The sequence below is a fragment of the Triturus cristatus genome, chromosome 6 (genome assembly GCF_964204655.1).
Source record: "Triturus cristatus chromosome 6, aTriCri1.1, whole genome shotgun sequence".
NCBI lineage: Eukaryota > Metazoa > Chordata > Amphibia > Caudata > Salamandridae > Triturus > Triturus cristatus.
This window is the reverse complement of record NC_140589.1, coordinates 1228324940-1228343097: the sequence shown is the minus strand read 5'-3', so window position 1 is coordinate 1228343097 and position 18158 is coordinate 1228324940. Positions and strand designations below refer to the sequence as shown.

General features: G+C 45.8%; 1 protein-coding gene across 1 annotated transcript in view; it reads right to left on the bottom strand.

Annotated features, from left to right (window-relative positions):
* DYNLT1 (dynein light chain Tctex-type 1) overlaps nucleotides 1-18158 on the bottom strand; it is a 123592-nt gene that overhangs the window by 80411 nt on the left and 25023 nt on the right. Inside the window, exon 2 of the mRNA XM_085609334.1 lies at nucleotides 16314-16355. Coding sequence (XP_085465460.1) covers nucleotides 16314-16355 — 42 coding nt within the window. The remainder of the gene's footprint in view (nucleotides 1-16313; nucleotides 16356-18158) is intronic.

Here is an 18158-nt window from a genome sequence, read left to right as displayed (position 1 = left end):
TCGTCAGCGGGTCTCTCCAGAGAAGCTTAGGGCGTCATCACTTCTCATCCAATCTATTTTTCTTGTATCCGCTAATTGTATTCTCTTCCCAGTACAGTCCCCAATATGGTGTATCCAGCGTCTCATGGGCCCTACTGCAGGGAAGGAAATGGGCCCCCCCCGACTGCGGTTTGTATTATTAAGTACAGCAATAATCTGCTTCTGCAGTACTTAATTTGTAAAAAAGTAAGTGCCAGGACTATCACCAGGAGGCCACTGCAGCTTGCACCACACATTGCCCTTGCCATGCTACCAATAATAATAATAACACAACTACTCAACATCACACTCCTACAAGTGTGACAATTCGGACCATTTCAGGCCCCAAAGCTATAAGAATGGCTTGGGAGGCAGGTTATAGTTATTTTTTAATGCTATTGAATTAACAACTAACTGTTGTCATGGTCATCTCTAAATTACTAAATTAGCCCAACAGCACCACCTTGTGGCAGAGTATCACAAGGGCCTGTGTTGACAATTAAGTGGCAGTGCTAGCACCGGAAACCACCGGCTCAAATTAAGCACTGGGGTTAAGTGGGCCCTCTGTGACACTGCAACGGCTGCACCTAACGAAAGCTACGCCCCTGTCGCCATATTATCTGCTTCAAAGAGTTAGTTGGCGATCTTCCCCTCGGTTCGAGTCTCATTCATCCACTGCAACAAGTCTCCTTCTCCGACATAACGATTGTTCTAAATCTCTTGGAGAGCACTCTCTCCATAGCTCTTCCTGGCCATGACAAGGCCAGGAAGCACGTGGCCTTGTCTTGAGGTAGCACCTCCGATTTTCTTAAGGTATCTTACCACCCCTCCAGTTGTTGTTGAAAGGATGTTGGCCGTAGTTTGGGACCATTGAGTGTAAAGCATGTGGTTTGAAGGAGCTGGAGGTAACAAGCGTGGGGTGTTGTGGAGAGCGCGAGAACTGACACAGCCACACATGCAACTATCCGCTGTCTTGGTCATAACAGAAACTTCATTGACGGCCTGGGTGAGATCAGCAGGAGGGATGTCTGGATGAGTTCTAAATGTTCAACAACAGATCACTTGTAAAGTTCAAGCTCCATCCATCCATCTTTTGAAATGGTTAGGTTTGTGAAAATGGCCCACTGTGAAATGTATCGCTTTCCTTACATTATCATTAAGTTTTTTTTTTTATAGGCCACGGAGATCTACCCAAAGCCACAGCTAGTGTAATGTCAGGATTTATGCGGTGGACCAAATGGCACTACAGATTGGAGGACCGGAGAGGGTCTGCACCGGTGTCAGGATGAAGTTCCTGGTAATGGTCTACCTAATTCCAATATACGTAGTAGAAGAATTCAAGGATACGCTGTTACATGCATGTCGGGCAGGAAAAGCGCCCTGTCAGAACAGTGTCTCTAGTGGGACAGCACAACCACACATTGTGATGGGCACAGTACTTTTCCAGCTTTTGTCCTCAAGAAATCTGGACTAAAAGTGAGATACCATTCAATTACATTGGTCCTCGAAAAAAAGTGGTAGATCAGAGTGTATGGCTTGAATTTCCTCACATAGTTGGGGATACAACTGGCGGAACCACAGTACATTTCAGTACTTTGCACAAATGCATCAACATTGCGCATGGGACATTTCTTGGGTCAGCATATGCAGGAGTTAAAGCACACTTTGATGTGACAGTGTATACCGTGTGGCAGTACTCAATCCAATTGTTGCCTGCTACACACGAGGATAGTGGTGCTGATCTTAGAAAAACGGTAAGGCATTGATGGCTCAGGGTGCTTTTGCACACTTCTATTTTTCCTTACGTAGAATTTAACCCTCCATTCAGGGCTAAGGACAACTCATGAGCAACCCCCCCCCCCCAAAAAAAAAACGTTGGCAAAGGGAAGAAGTCTGGCCTTGAAAAGTGTGCAATGGTTTGTACATCTTTTTTTGGGTTAACATATGCAAGAAATAATTGCCTAACCTGTAGACTTCAGGAGTGACACAGCAACCTGGCACTGGAATGTACACCTTTTCAGACGGCTATGCACACGTGATGAGCAGTGTATGAGAGCTAGTGGCTTAAATGGGCTTACCCATGCTCGTTGCTGTATTCTGTGATGGGCGAAAGCAAAATGTGAATGACATCAATGGATGAACAGGGCTGACTGAAAGCCCCAGTTTGTATGTATATCCCTTATATATATATTTTATTACAAATAATTTGAAAAACAAAAAAGTCTGGTGTACAGATGAAGCGGTCTATAGGTTAGATATATAGCAGCTAAATCTCTGTCTTGAATGAAGTGCAGCTCTTCAGGAAACTGGCACGCTGCAGGTGGAAATGGTGATGTTTTCAGCCACTCTCCCTTTTATTTTTTGGATTGAGCCCCACATGGTACCATCATATCCACACTTTAGCGCCCATCGTGTATGTGCACATCTAGAAACGAATAAAATTTATGGCCTGTAAGATTCGACAGAGCCTTGAGAAAGCCCTGGGTAAATGAACCGAATATAAACAAGCATTAAAAATGCAATAGGTCTTGCCTTTCATTAAGTTAAAGCCATTTGCTTTGCTTTACAATACCATTAGCAAAGCAAATGGCTTTAACTTAATAAAAGGCGAGACCTATTGCATTTTCAGTGCTTGTTTAATACAGGGTGTAAAGCCAGCCATGTACCTTGCTACAACTGTCAACCCAGTGAATTTGCAATTCCATTTAATGAAATGGAGTGCTGCCCTCCAACAAAGCACGGCCACTTCGGTGCAGTCAGGGAGAAATTGGGGTCCCATAAAACAGACCCAGGAGACTGTCTAGACCTAATAAGTGATGTTCTATCTGGTAGGCGGATTTTCCAATCTTCCATTAACCCAATTGTTTATTGTTACGATTTTTGCGGCTAGGTAGTAGCCATGGAGGTCTAGCATTCCCATTCCTCCATCATAAGTAGATTACCTGACATTAATAAAAGGCTACTCAAGTGGTGAACCCTGCCCAAAAAAGGTAGTGAATTTTGATGTCCACGTCTCGAACCACCTTCAAGGAATCATCTTTGGAAAGTTTGCTGGGACATTCAACAAACGTGGAAGACTCATTTTAAGCAATGCTACTCGTCCCAGGGGATTCAAGGGCAGCTGATCCTCCTTCAAGTCTTTAGTCAGTCCAGTCATAAGGGGCTAAAAAGTTAAGATTCCTCGTCAATTCTACGAGGTGAGAGCTGAATACCCAGGTACTTGAAGGAGAGGACGGCGTACCAGGATTGTGGGACACTAAGAATGTTCGCTGGCATCACCCTCAACCAGTACCAATACAGACCAGGTCTCTTTGTCCCACAGTTCGGAGGTCTCTCCATAGAGATGAAGGAACTCCAGTAATCTTGGGTCAGAGGGTTGCACGTCTCCAAGAAACAGCTGGATATCATTAGGATAGAGAGCTCTGCGCTTGAGAAATTTGACTGGGAATCCGTCTGGGCCAGGCGCCTTACCCAGGGTCAGTTCTGGTGTGGCTTCAATAATCTCTGCCATGAGCGATTTGTCAAGGTCTTGGGCCAGAGACAGGGGGAAATCGAAGGCTGTGGGATCTCCTCCAATAATGGAGATTCCAGTTCCCACAGAGGTATAGTTATTGCGGTATATGTCTTGTAGTAGCCCGCGAAAACCTGGGCAACCTCGGTAGTACACTCATGTAGGACGCAGTGGGCATTCTGTATGGATGGTACAATCCTTGATGACGCTTCTCTAGTTGCCTACTAGTAAAGCAGCTTGCTATATTTATCTCCGTGCTCATAGACCCGCTGGGTAGATGCTCTCCAACATTGCCTGGCCTCTTCCAAGGAAATCTGCTTTAGTGTAGATCTCACTAATACCATTTGGCAATTAATTTGTGATGTCATTTTATTGCTGCGGACGCATGGGTGTATGTCCGCACTGAGGGGTGCCACACACTCTATGCATTACACAGGGCCATCCAGTCAGCCCACAATGAGAGGTGGGAGGAACGTGTGCAGCGACCTCAGCTAGGAGGTTCATAAGTAGCTAACACTGGGTGAGTGTTGAATTCTCCCCCATCAGTGTAGTCCCCTGGGGAAATCACTTTGTTTTCGGAAAAATTCAACAAAACAAAAAATAAAATGAGAACAGCATTTAAAATGGTGGACATTGGATTAAATTTGATTTACGATGAGGTTTAGCATCTTTCATGGTGCGATGCATCCTGGGACTGATATTACGTAGATATCAGCGATCTTCTCGCCAGGGACTGGTGTGCCCTCTCCATCACGAAGTAGCAGAATAGCTTATCCGGCGTGATCCAGGACCGGAGCCACTCCTCGAGCAGACAGTCTTTTCCAGATGTCTCAACCCCCTCCGGAAAGTCAATTAGGTATAAGTTGGTTCTGTGTGATCACTTCTCAGCTCCTCCAGGGATGCCATTGTGGAAAGCAGCTTAGAGAATTGGAGCTTGATGGTTGTTAACTTGTCTTCCACCATAGAGAGCCTGGCCTCGGCCTCAGTCACCCTGCCAGCCACATTACAGAGGTCCTGGTGCAATAGGAAGACATCCACGCCGACTTAGTATACCTTGGTTTCAACTGCTTCTGTGGAATCCTGGATGGCCTGGAGGATGACGTTCTAGTTCATATGTTGGGTGGGGGTGCCCAGAGGGAGGGGCTTCTGTGCCGGCAGTAGGTCTGGTGTATTGGTCTACTTTGGCTTGTGCCAGCTTTGGGGGCTTGTCTCACCTCTAGGCGTGTACGACGCGATTGTGTCATGAAGTTACAATCGCACCACCACTGGGCTGCTTGCCACTTCAGGGCTGCAGGAGCAGCCAGTGCTGCTGGGTAGTAATTTAGAGGCTTATTGGGGGTGTAAAGAATCACTAAGCATTTCTGTTGCGTCCCTCCTCATCCCCATTTCCTGATGTCCAACTGGGCCAGGTGAAACAGGTCAATAAACGACAAAGCGTGCGAGGGAGGAAGGCATGACCAGTCGCTCTCAGAAGTAGAGAACTTTCTTACAGTCAATGATATGCCTGCTCCGGCTGCAAAATGGCTCAGGCTGATTCCCCAGTGTCTCTTTCAAACAAGGAGAGCGCGAGGGAGCAGGGATATGTTGCGGTCAGGCAGGATGGCAGTGGATATTCTTAGGGCCACAGGAGCAGGCTCAGAACATTGCCGCCATATTGGCTGGCCAAGACAGGCCCCCCCCCCCTTCTTCTTTGTTAATGTTCACACGCAATTCCCCAATCCTACTGCATTGCAGCCAAGTAGCTACCATATCTTTGAAGAGTTAAAAAGCAAACATCTTTCAGGATATCAGTTAGTACCTCACAGTGGGACAAGTTGGGGGCCACAAGCAATAAAACAACACAGGACATTCCCAAAGGGATAAGAAGCAGAGTTGTTCAGTCGGTTATTTGAAGTTGTGCACCTGATTGTTAAAAAGTAATGAGATTATAGCACAATCTGTAACTCAGAGTTGATTTAGAAGAGTCCTGTAAATGTGTCAGTACTAGGATGCCAGTGTATTCGGCAAATCAGGATGGATGTGCACTGTGAGAAATCTATGGTGCGGGTAAGTAGAAGTGTGTCATAAGAGCCCCAAGAACGAATAATGTCCTGAATTCAGTGCACCCTTCAAGTCAGACTGGAAGTGGATTGTGAGAGCACTGTGAATGCATCAGAGGTGGCATCTCTGTGCATGTTGCTGGTTAACATAGCTATGTATTATGAAAGTTCTACTAATGTCAGAGGTATATCAGTGTGTGGTGCAAGACACCACAGAGGAGCACTATTAATATACTTTGTGGACTGGAATTTGATAGAGAGAACAATGAGTGTATTGTAAATGGTAATTTTCCATACTGTTTTATTTTAAAACACTTAAACCCACAATACAACAGCATTAGTAAGAGTGATGCAGTAATTTCACAGCCAGAATTACAGATTGCTAATTCCAGGATGCAGAATTATCCCAGGATTACAAGTAATGCCATATGGGGCTCCCATGCAATGTAAACTAACACAGGATATGTGTGTTAATCCGTCGATGTCTGGCCACTTCCATGAGGACAAGTCTCTCCGGGCTGGATTTGGACAATTAGATAATGAAGATCGCTGATATCTACATAATATCAGTCCCAGGACGAATCGCACCGTGAAAGATGTTAAACATCATCGTAAATCAAATTTAATCCAATGTCCACCACTTTAAATGCTGTTCTCATTTTATTGTTCGTTTTGTTGAATTTTTCCAAAAACAAGGAGATTCCAATTTTCAAACACATGTATAATGCTCAATCGCCTTTGATACAGCATGTTCAAATCACTTGTTCCAAGAATAAATACATGTGTTTAACCCAACGTATTTCAAGCCGTTGCGGCCCTTCGTCAGGGGTAAATTTCTGTAAAGTTAGAATCAAAAGTGTTGCCATTAACAAAATGTACTTGTCTCCACGTCAATATAAATCCCTGTGTTATTTACAATGCTCCATTAACCACCAAGCTAACCCTCCCATAAATAGCGCTTTCCCTCTATCAGCATACAAACTCGCTATCAGAATGTGTAACCAGATGCTCTATGAACGTTCAATCATCAAATGTAAAGAATTTGTCAAACCTTTCTTTCGCTGATCAAACTACGAACATGACGTTCTAAACCTCTCTTCTAGAGTGTTACTCCTATCAATCTCCCGCTAAAGCTCATGACTTTAAATTCTTTAACCACACCCACATGATTGTCCTTCCGTAACCATTCACCTCTGTTTAGTATTAAAAAAAATACAACTCCCATAAACCAATTCTTCACATTCTACGTTCCACCGTGAAAGATGTTAAACATCATCGTAAATCAAATTTAATTCAGTGTCCACCACTTTAAATTATACATGCATTTGAAAATTGGAATCACCTTATTTTCGGAAAAATTCAACAAAATGAACAATAAAATGAGAACAGCATTTAAAGTGGTGGACATTGGATTAAACTTGATTTACGATTACGTTTAACATCTTTCACGGTGCGATGCGTCCTGGGACTGATATTACGTAGATATCAGTGATCTTCATGCACAACATTGACGCTTTAAGGATGAAGCGTACACCAGGATTGCTGCCCCTAATGAATACATTTGGATGAATTTAATTGATGAGGTGTGCGAGACATATACCTGTTTTTGTTGACAATTAGATAATAACATTGTGCATTGCTCTCCTAATGCACACTTGCTGAAGCTTGGGTTCATGGGCTGGGTGAAAGTTATTAATGGGAAGAACCTGACTGTTGCTACCAGTAATGTTGAAGTATCTCTCTTGTAATTTCTTAAACACTAGGGTGAGGATCGATACATTGAGTAACACCAATGATGTTTGTTCTTCAGAATGTTATTTTCATCCCTTTTGTCTCCCCAAACCACTCTACCCTCCAACTTCACCTACACCTACTCATTACATCACATTTTTGATTGGTTACCACTCACCTGAAGTAATTTAGAATCACGCACCCTGCACCCCACTAAGACAAGGCCCTGCCCATTTGCACCTTGAATGTTCCTAAGAGAGTTTGGAGCGGGGCACGGGAGCTATTTTAGGACCTAATCCAGAGCAGAGAGCCCCAAGGTTGTCAGTGATACCAAGAGGCTGGAAGGAGGCCAAGAATTATTTTGTGCGTGGGGACTGGAGTAAACAAATGGGAGGTGCATAAAACAAAATACGTAGACGCTGCTGGGTTCACGAGCGATCACCAAATTTCTCTAGCACTGCGAACAGCTCCCTTGGAGCCCTTTGGAAAAATCAAAGTCTCTATGAACATCATGTAGTCTCACTGACAGGCTGAAAACCTTAGTGATCGTGATATTGTAGGCAATTTCCCCCAAAGGCCCTCCTAAACTGCCGGATACATTCTCCTAATTTTTTACCCATTAAGCACTAAGTATTTCTTGTAATATTGAACACCCCCAGTTTACTAAGGCATTTTACTCAATCAAACCTGTGACTGTTCGGCCTGGCACCATTGGCGTGGGTCTCCCTTCCATTTTTTACTGTTGCCTCATGTGTTTTTGCTGGTTATAGATGTTTTGGGCACTGTGCCACTGCTGTTCAGTGCAAGTGCTCCCTATGGTAAATTGATGTATGGATAAGTGACTCCATGATTGGCTTACTTGTCAGACCCTAGTACAGTGCACCGCGTGTGCCCAGAGCTTGTAACCAATGCTGCTGGTGGGCTTGCAGCACTGATTGTGCCACCCACCGGAGCAGCTTGTAAAGTGCGTCTCAGGTCTGCCAATGCAGAGCCTGTGTGCAGTCTGGTACTGCCATGATGACTGGGCAAGTGCACCCACTTGCCAGTCACTAAACCTTCCCTTTTATACATATTAGTCACCCCTATGGTAGGCCCAAGGGCAGGGTGCATTGAAGGTGTAAGCTCTGGAGATGGGGGTGTAGAACCTGCCCCTCCCACTGTGAGAGGAGGTCTGCCCTCAGAGGGAGACGGAGCGGAGGGCACGAGGAGAGGTGGCGAAGATCTGTGTACCACACCCTTCTTGGCCAATCCGGGGCGATCAAAATGACTTGGGCCCGGTCTTGGCGAATCTTCCTCAGAACCCGAGGAATCAAAGGTATGGGAGGAAACACGTAAAGGAGTCGTGAGCCCCAACTCAACTGAAACACATCCCCCAATGCCCCCTGCATCGGAAACTGGAGACTGCAGAATGACGGGCAGTGCACGTTCTCGCGGGTGGCAAACAGGTCCACCCGAGGAGTTCCCCACGTCCGAAAGACGTAACGAACCACCACCGGATGGAGCCTCCACTTGTGGTCGGCGGAGGACTGCCGACTGAGACTGTCCACACGCACATTCAGAACCCCGGCCAGATGATTTGCCATCAGACAAATCCGATGGTCCTGAGCCCAGGACCAAAGACGCAGGGCCTCTCTGCAGAGACAATGCGACCCCACTCCTCCCTGCTTGTTGACATACCACATTGCGGTAGTGTTGTCCATCAGGACTTGAACAGACTGACCGCGAAGGGAAGGGAGGAAGGCCTTGAGCGCCAAACGACTCGCCCGCAACTCCAAAAGGTTGATGTGAAGCAACCTCTCCTCCGGAGACCAAAGACCCTTGATCTCCAGATCCCCCACATGAGCACCCCACCCTAAGGTGGAGGCATCCGTTATCACCGTGGCCACCGATGGAGGTAGATGGAAGGGCTTTCCTTGAGACTGATTGCCCTTCAGGCTCCACCAAGAAAGATCCGCTGCAGCTTCTCTGGAGATCCTGATCGACTCCCTGAGATCTCCGTTGTGCGGATACCACTGCCTGCGGAGGCACCACTGGAGCACCCTCATGTACCAGCGTGCATGGTTGACCAACAGAATGCAGGAGGCGAACAGACCGAGCAGACGAAGGCCCTTCAGAACCGGAACAACCGCTCGATTGTGGAATAAAGAGACCATCTCTTGAATGTCGAGAATTCTTTGAGGTGGAGGAAATGCTCGACACACAGTAGTGTCCAGTACCGCCCCTATGAACAGGTTGTGTTGAGAGGGCACCAGGTGAGATTTGGGCACGTTTATCGAAAAACCCAATGCAAACAACAGCTGAGATATTACCTGCAGATGATGCTGCACCATCTCTGGGGACTCTGCCTTCAGAAGCCAGTCGTCCAGGTAGGGGATAACCGGAATCCCCGACCTCCTGAGATGGGCCGCTACCACTGCCATCACCTTCGTGAAGACTCGAGGTGCAGTAGTAAGACCAAACGGGAGGACCGCAAACTGGTAATGTTGCGACCCAACCGTAAAACGGAGATACTTCCTGTGCGACTTCAGGATTGGAACATGGAAGAACGCATCCTGCAAGTCGAGCGACACCATCCAGTCTCCTTGCTGCAACGCTTGAAGAACCTGTGCAAGGGTCAGCATCTTGAACTTCTCCTGTTTCAGGTAAAAGTTCAAGACTCGGAGGTCCAGTATCGGACGCAATCTGCCATCCTTCTTAGGAATCAGGAAATACCGGGAGTAGCATCCCTGACCCCTTTCCTGCTCCGGAACCACCTCGATCGCACCTTTTTTGAAGCAAAGCTAGCACCTCCTTCTGCAGAAGAAGCAGATGGTCTTCCGAGCAGTAACCTTGGCAAGGAGGGTAAGGGGGAGGAAAATCCAGAAAGGGAAGGGCGTACCCAGTCTCCACGAGGTTCAAAACCCAAAAGGTCTGTAGTAACAGATTTCAACCCCACAGAAAGTGGGACACCCGACCCCCCACAGGTCTTACATGATCCAGGATGGGGGGGGGGGGGGGGAGAATCTAGGGCTGCTTCCCCGAAACCTCATTGGGAGCAGAGGAGGAGGAAGAAGAGGGGTTGCGTCCAGAACCTCTCCGACCCTTTTGTCTCCCTCTATAGGACCTATAGAGGGGATTCTGCTGTTGTTGCTGCTGCTGAGGCTGTCGGAAGGAGCGAAATGAAGACCTTCCGAAACCCCTAAACTTTTTAAAACCAAAACCTTTAGCAGGAGCTTGCAGACCCAAAGATTTAGCTGTTAACCTGCTGTCCTTAAATCTCTGTAGGGCGGAGTCAGCTTTTTCTCCAAATAATTTTTGTCCATCAAACGGCAAATCCACCAATGTGGCCTGAACATCCGTAGAAAAGCCAGATGAACGGAGCCATGCCTGCCTTCTCGTGGCTATAGACGAGCCCATTATTCTTGCCACTGAATCTGCTGTATCAAGCCCCGATTGAATCACTTGTCTTGCAGCAGCTTGAGTATCTGCGACCACCTCCATGAAGGACGCCTTATCACCCTCAGGCAGCTTAGGGGCTAAAGACTTCATTGAGTCCATTAAGGCATGCACATAAATCTACCAATGCCACGTGCTTGCTGGGTCGTTAAGTGCCATACTTCCTGATGAAAAAGTTATTAGCTGCCTGGTCCATCTTTTTGGACTCCCTGTCCGCAGGAGACTGAGGGAACGCTCCCGAAGCATGCTTCGAGCAGGACGTCTGCACAACTAGGCTCTCTGGAGACGGGTGCGTAGAAAGAAAATCTGGATCCCCAGGTGCCACCCTGTATCTTCTCGCCACCTGCCTGGAAACCGCTGGAGAAGAAAGTGGTTTACGCCATACCTCCAAAACAGGCTCCAAAATAGCCTCATTAAAAGGCAGTAAAGGCTCAGAAGTCGAAGTAGGTGAATGCAACACCTCTGTCAGCAGGTTAGATTTATATTCCGCAGAGGGTAACTGCAAATCCAACAACTCTGCGGCCTTCTTTATAACCATATGGTAAGGAACCAATTCCTGAGGTGGAGATGATCTAGATGAAGTATGCTCCCACTCAGGGGTCGTATCCAGGCCACTAGCCTCTTGTATCTCTTCAAACTCATCAGAGGACGTGTCCACTTCACCTTCCTCTACCTCCACTCTATACCTTTCCTCATCCAAGACCCTTTGGGCCTCCCTTCTCAACCGAATCCGTGGAGCCGGCGTCGTACGCGGCGCCGGTGGAGCCAGAGGCGAAGGAGTCGGCGGCACCAAAGACTGAGTCGGCGGCGCCGGATGCGGCGCTGAGGGAGTCTGCAACGGTGTCGAGGAAGGCTCTGAAGCATGACGATCCAGCCGAAGTCGCGATGGATCCCCAGACGGCGCCGGAAACTGCCACGAAGGCACCATCAGCAGAAAGGGCAAAAACGGGGACTGAGCATACTGCTGCGGTACCCCCAGAGCATACACCATAGGACCCACGGGACCAGTCGGGGGATTCCAGGAAACAGGGTGATTCAGCACAAGGCTGAATAGAGAGATCTGCATCTAGATGGGTGGGAGGGGTTGCACCTGGGACCTGAATAGGGCTGGGCCTTCCCTCCACAATGCTGGCTCCACCTCCTGTGGTGTGTCTGATGTCCCTGCCCTGCACTGTGAAAGGAAAGTAGGAGACATGTTGACAACGTGCTCCAGGACTGACCAGAACTGGTTTGGACTAGGCAAAGGCCTCTCTGCCTTCAGAGAACAAAGAGAAAAGGAGTATAATTATTGGGACCCAGACCCAAGACCTTTAGATCACTTCTGGGAATCAAGACAAACCTTTGCTGAGGAGAAGAACCAGGAAGCTGAAGGAGGAGACTACCCCTGTGCTGTGTGTTTGGGGGTTGGCCTGCAGTGGTTGCTTTATTACCAAAGAGAGGAGAAAAGGACAGTGTGCTTTCTATCAACTTGAAGAATCTCCAAGGGCTTGAACTACAGCTTGCCTCCTGCCTGAAGTCTCAGGGATACAAGACTTCGCCAACCAGCTCCCCCCTGAATTCCCTTGCTGGGAATTGAAGTACCTGCTGTTGTGCTGGGCCTTCTGAGAGACTGCATGTCGCTGGAAGCGCGACGCAACAACGAGGAGCGTGTCACCGTCACAGCCGCTGTCATCGCATCGCCGAAGCGCTGCGCATCGCCGGAGGAGCGGGACGCTGCCACAGATGTCATCGTCGCATCACCGGAGAAGCGCGTCGCAGGGCCTGTTGTGGCTCCAAAGATAATCGAGTCGCCGTACGGCCGTCGGGCCTGCACGCATCGCACCAACGTTGTCGCATCGCAACCAAGATGCCATTTTGTCGCACCGGAGAAGAGCATCGCATCGAGGTGCCAGCGTGTCGCATCGCTCGGGAGAGCAGTAAGAAACAGACACATCAACTCCCCACACAGTAAGGAAGCGAGCATCAACTCCCCTGCGCAGCAGTAAGGAACCGACGTATCCACTCCCCTGCGTGTAAGTAACCGACGCATCACCTTCCCTGCAACCTTTTTGTTTTCTTTGCGCTATGCATCTAAGGTACATTGAGAGTAAAGTGTTGCATTTACAACTTGAGAGAACTGAGCTATTTTATAACATTTGAGAGACTATTTTTGAGTACAGTATTGTGGATTTTTGTCGTTTGGTCTTGTGTAAAGTCTATATAAAAATACTTATTTTTATAAAACAACCTTTGTGGTGTCCATTTGTAGTGTTGTCACTGTATTACTGTATGTGTTCACAAATGCTTTACACACTGCCTCAGAGATAAGCCTGCCTGCTCGTGCCAAGCTACCAAGGGGGTGAGCAGGGGTTATTTTAGGAGTGTAGCCCTTTACCCTGACTAGACACAAGGGTCCCTATTTGTCACAGGTACCTACCTATGCCAACGAGAGACCCCCAAATCTAACAGTGACCATACAATTTGCAGTACTGAAAAACAATTTTGAGCCCCAATTATGCCAGTAATAACCTCTGAACACTGCCACTAAACAGTGGCCTCAACTGTGGGTTTGACTGCCAAACAGATGTGTTGAATGCCTCACAAAGGTGTTCAATAAACACAGACACATTTTGCTCACTTTGAGAGCGTGATTGAGACATGCTTGTTCATCATTGGTTTTACCTAATAATTTGTAAGGTGCCCCCATTGGCGTCAGGATACAGCTACAGACAGAAGCAAAGCAATACCAATAACGCGTTACGGCATGGATGGGTGTACAAGTATAAAGAATTCATAGGTATCTATAGTTTCAAACGAGGCACTACTAACAAGGTAAGGAGTAGGTGGAGGTTCCAGGAGTCTTTAGTGCAAAGCCATTTAGCAGTGTTTGTGGGCCCATTTACAATGGTACTACTGAGGCAGAGATCCATTTGGCCATTTTGCTCGATAACAAAAGCTGGGACCATAAACTTTTCAGTGGGGAACACCTATTTAGTAGCCCCACAAATGCTAAGAAGGTCAGAATATTTCCATAAAAATCACAACCTTAACTGTGGATTTGACTGCCAGACATGTTACACGTCCCTCAAAGAGGTTCAACCATCACAGCCAAATGTTGCCCACTTTGAAAATTGTGTGCGTGATTAAAGTGACATGCTTATTTATCTATCATTCATTTTATTTGAAGGTTTGTAGAGTGCCCCAAGGCTTCTGGATGCAGCTGTCAACAGAACCAAATCAAAACCAATAATCCTTTAAGGCAACAAGTATAAACAAGCATTAGCATAGCCAATAGGTCTCGCCTTTGGGACCTTTTAAGTGTTTAGTTATCCAGCACAATATCCTTGGTGCAACAACATCAACTGTTGCATGGCTAAACACTTATAAGGTCCCAAAGGTGAGAGCTATTGGCTATGCCAATGCTTGTTATCTCTACTTTTCTCACTTGGAAAGCTTCAGGTGCTTTCTTAAACGTGGGAGAAACACTTGACCGTAGAACAAATGTGTCTTCCTGGGCAACTATTAAGTAGAATTTGTATTAGATATCAATTTTATGATAACAATTACTCAGTGTGGGGTCATGCTCTCTTGTGAAATAATTGTGCATGTGGTTCATTCCAGTGGAATCCACCTATGACTCTCTCTCATAATACCGAGTAGTGTATGTTAGTATTTTCAGCATTATGGTTTGACCTAGCAAATCTAAACTTGGATTAAAATTATCTATGTCCACTATATACAGAAAGTCACTAGGATTTTGCTATTGGATTTGAGTAGTAGTAGTGTGTATACCCTTAATTATTGGTTTGCACAGCTCATGGAAGTTTCCAACTTTAGGTGGTTATCTTTTATATGTTGTTTGGTCTATGGAAACTCTAAATGGGTGACATTTTTGTCTGAATGGTGTTTATTACTTCATACGGACTGGTGGATGTGCTTGAGTCTGTAGCAGAAAACAAAATACTGTTCTTAGAAAGAAATATTAGGTCTTTGTAATAATAAAAGGTTTCTAATTCATGCAAAATTCACGTTGACATTACAGTGTACTCAAAGCAACAACTAATTCAAGAAGGCACTCAAGGTGTAGATAAGACCCAAATATTTTGCATCTCTATTTAGGTTTTGAGTCTTAAAACGTCTCCTAGTGAGGAACTTACTTAATAAATGTATAGGGCCATATTGATGGCCATGTGATGCAGTGCAGCAAGTCGCCTTGCTGCACTGCACGACAGGGAATTTCTACCTTTTTCCCTGCACTGCCGCACATTTGGCTGTCTTGTGCCAATGCAGGTCCCCTAGCACCAAGATGCAAGGGTGTCTGCGTTGTAAGGATAATTGTTCCTCTTTCTATGTATGCTACAGAATGCACCACACAGAGAGGAAAAAAACAAGAAGAAATACAAACATTCCTCTTCTTTCTGCCTCACCTGGGGAGGAGTAGGTTTTTGGTGCATTCCCCGATCTACCACTTCTGTTAAATCTGGGAGTGCATCAAAATCCATGGATGTTGCATGGGGACACCCACCCAACACCCATGGAAATGCGTCCCAGGTGCACAGTACTGCAAAACAGCTATTTGCGCTGCGCTGCATTACTCAAGATTTATGAAGCCACTCTGGGCCACGCAAGTTGGCCTTGCGTGACTACATAAATCTCATTTTTAAGTTGTGTCACTCCTGCACGACATTGTATGGTGCAAGAGCGACACAAAGGGGCTCACAAGTATGCCCCACAGTGTACAAAGCCACAGTGAATGGCTCTTTTCCAGTGGCTCTGTAGTGTGAACCGGCCGGGACAGGCACTGGAAGGCAACTTGTTTACATCTGCCTGCAAAATTCAGCAGCATTCGTCATGGAAATACACTTCTCTAGTGCACATACTTCAGTTTCTACGTATCCAATGGAAAGCATAAGCTTTGCAGGCAATTGTTGCGCTCGCTGTATAGCTTGTAGGAACGCTTGTGAGGACACTACAGAATTGAGATTTAGGAAAATTGTAATTAAGAAGAACAGCAGCATGGTCTGAGCGAGAAACATTCAGAGGCAGGGATGAAGGGGAGAAAACTTCAAAGACAACAGAGAGGAACAAGGGGGGAGAGAAACACATAAGGGAGAGAACTAGAAAACACATGCACTCTGGGGAAACAGAAAAAGAGTTCATGAAAAGGAAGCACTTGTGGAAGATACGAGAAAGCTTATCAAAGAGGTGGTAAAGAGGCTATGCACAGGAAGGACAAAGACATGCTGCAGATGTTAAAACAAATAGAGCTAACGAAAAGGAAAAAAGCAACTGTGAGTAATAAAACACACAGACAATGGTAAGCAATGGGCGAAATGGATACCTAGGTCACTTTTCAGCATGTCCCTAATATATCTCTGCAACCAGACAGCTGTGCTGTCTGACATGCTTCGAGGTAAAGAACAGAACTTGAGCTGTTTCTGTTTTGTTTGGGTTTTGTAGTACAAATGAAACTCCATAGCACTATGTACATAGCCATAGAAAAAAATTCACATTATAAAGCATAAAATACATTACGAGAGGAAACTACTTTAGCAAAAATGACACAAAAAGTACACGAGCACAGGCAGGCATCTTCTTACCTCTTTAATAATATTGCTCACTTCTTCAACCACAAAGGCGGTCTGTCAAAACAAAAAAAGTACTAAACATTAAAATATCATTATGGGAACCAGTACTTACAAAGGAGATAACATTTACTCAAACCCAGCAGTTTTTACTATACATGAATGCTGTTTTGGCATTGGAGATTAGAACTTTCTCCGCCAACAGAACTCCAAAGGTCCCCATTGCACGAAACTCATATTTCAGAGGGAAATTTTCCAGAGTTTTTTTAATTTGTGTGTGTGGAATAGGCAAGACAATGAGATGAGCATGGAGCTGTGACCACATTGGGGGTAGGAGAAGGGCAGTGGCCGCATGGGGGTGGATGAATGGCAGTCAATGTGGCAAAGTCCAGAAGAAAACATGTATTGTTAATTATATCACTATAGAAAGGACTGCCAAAAAGAAAACAGCCATATAACAGAAAACGGGCTGAGGGCGGATAATGAAACTAAGCTGGACTTCCCTATTAGTTCCTGTTGCATAACAGCAGCTGAAAAAATGCTTGCACAAAGCATGGCGCACTCGTTACGAGGGAAGCTGAAGTGAGTGGAATGTCCTTTAAACATTTTTCATAATAAGTCAACAGCTCATCAGTGACTCTTACAGCACCTTGAGTGACATCAAGGTTAACATAAACAACGCGATCGACCAGCACATCACTGGTAGCCAATAACCTGGACATATTCGTCTAAAAGTCTGCAAAGAAGGCTTTTACAAAAAATTGACCAAACATAATTTTTTTGAATTTATGCAAGATGTTCTTAACAATAGCTTGTGTGATATTGACAGTAAGGGCATTCAATGTGTTCAAATCACATGAACCACTGGCAAGAGACTGTTTTGAGGAGAAAATCTGTCTAGCCACAACTTTACTATTCAAATGAGGCATTTTCTACTCAAAGCAAGTCTTCCAAAGGTGAAAAGCATACACAGGTTCATCTGTTGTAATCCCAATAGATCAAAACATAAAATTAAGAGCCAGAGGCGATTTAAAGACCAGCAGAAGTTGAGTCCCCCACTATTCGTAGTCAAACAGAAACAAACCCCTGGGTCTGTAGAGGGAAATTAAACAAGGAAGACAAGCATTTGCAATGCAATAGGTCTCGCATTTACGAGAGTTTGAGCTGTTGGCATTGTAAATGATAATGCCTTTTAATTTTTGTTCTGGTTTTAAAAACAAATAAAAGGCTTTGTCATTTACAATGCCAATAGCTTAAACTGGCGTAAATGCGAGACCTATTGCATTGCAAATGCTTGTTCTACTTTATTCCCCAGTCTTGGTTAACCCAAAAGGTGGGGCTTTAATGTACCAAACATTTGTTCTTGCAATGCGTGCAAACTGAAGTTTTGCATGCCTATATTTGCATACATTAGCACATTAAAAGCAGAATGCTGTCGCCAATGCTTCTTTTTATCTCGCAACACTGTAGGTTTTGAATTTATAACACGTACTTAAAATATTGAAAAAGGAACTACAACTCCAGAAATACAACATGCAATTGTCTAAACATCCAGAACTGGCACAAGTTATCATCGAGCCACTCTGCAGTTCAGCGCACATGCTCCCCACACACAAAAAAGTAGTTCCTATGCATAGCACAAGCTCTCGCCTCACACACGCTATACACTCCTCGTCTACACATCAAATAGATTCACGCCTCTGGTTGCCCCTCCTGCAGCACGCAGTCCTTTGCACGCTATCGCCACAGGCACATTGCTCCCAAAGAGACACCATATGGTGCCGACCCCGCTCCTCGCGCACACATCCTCTTTCTCGCGTGAAAACACACAGCTCACGGGTGGCCGGCCCATTGTCGTGT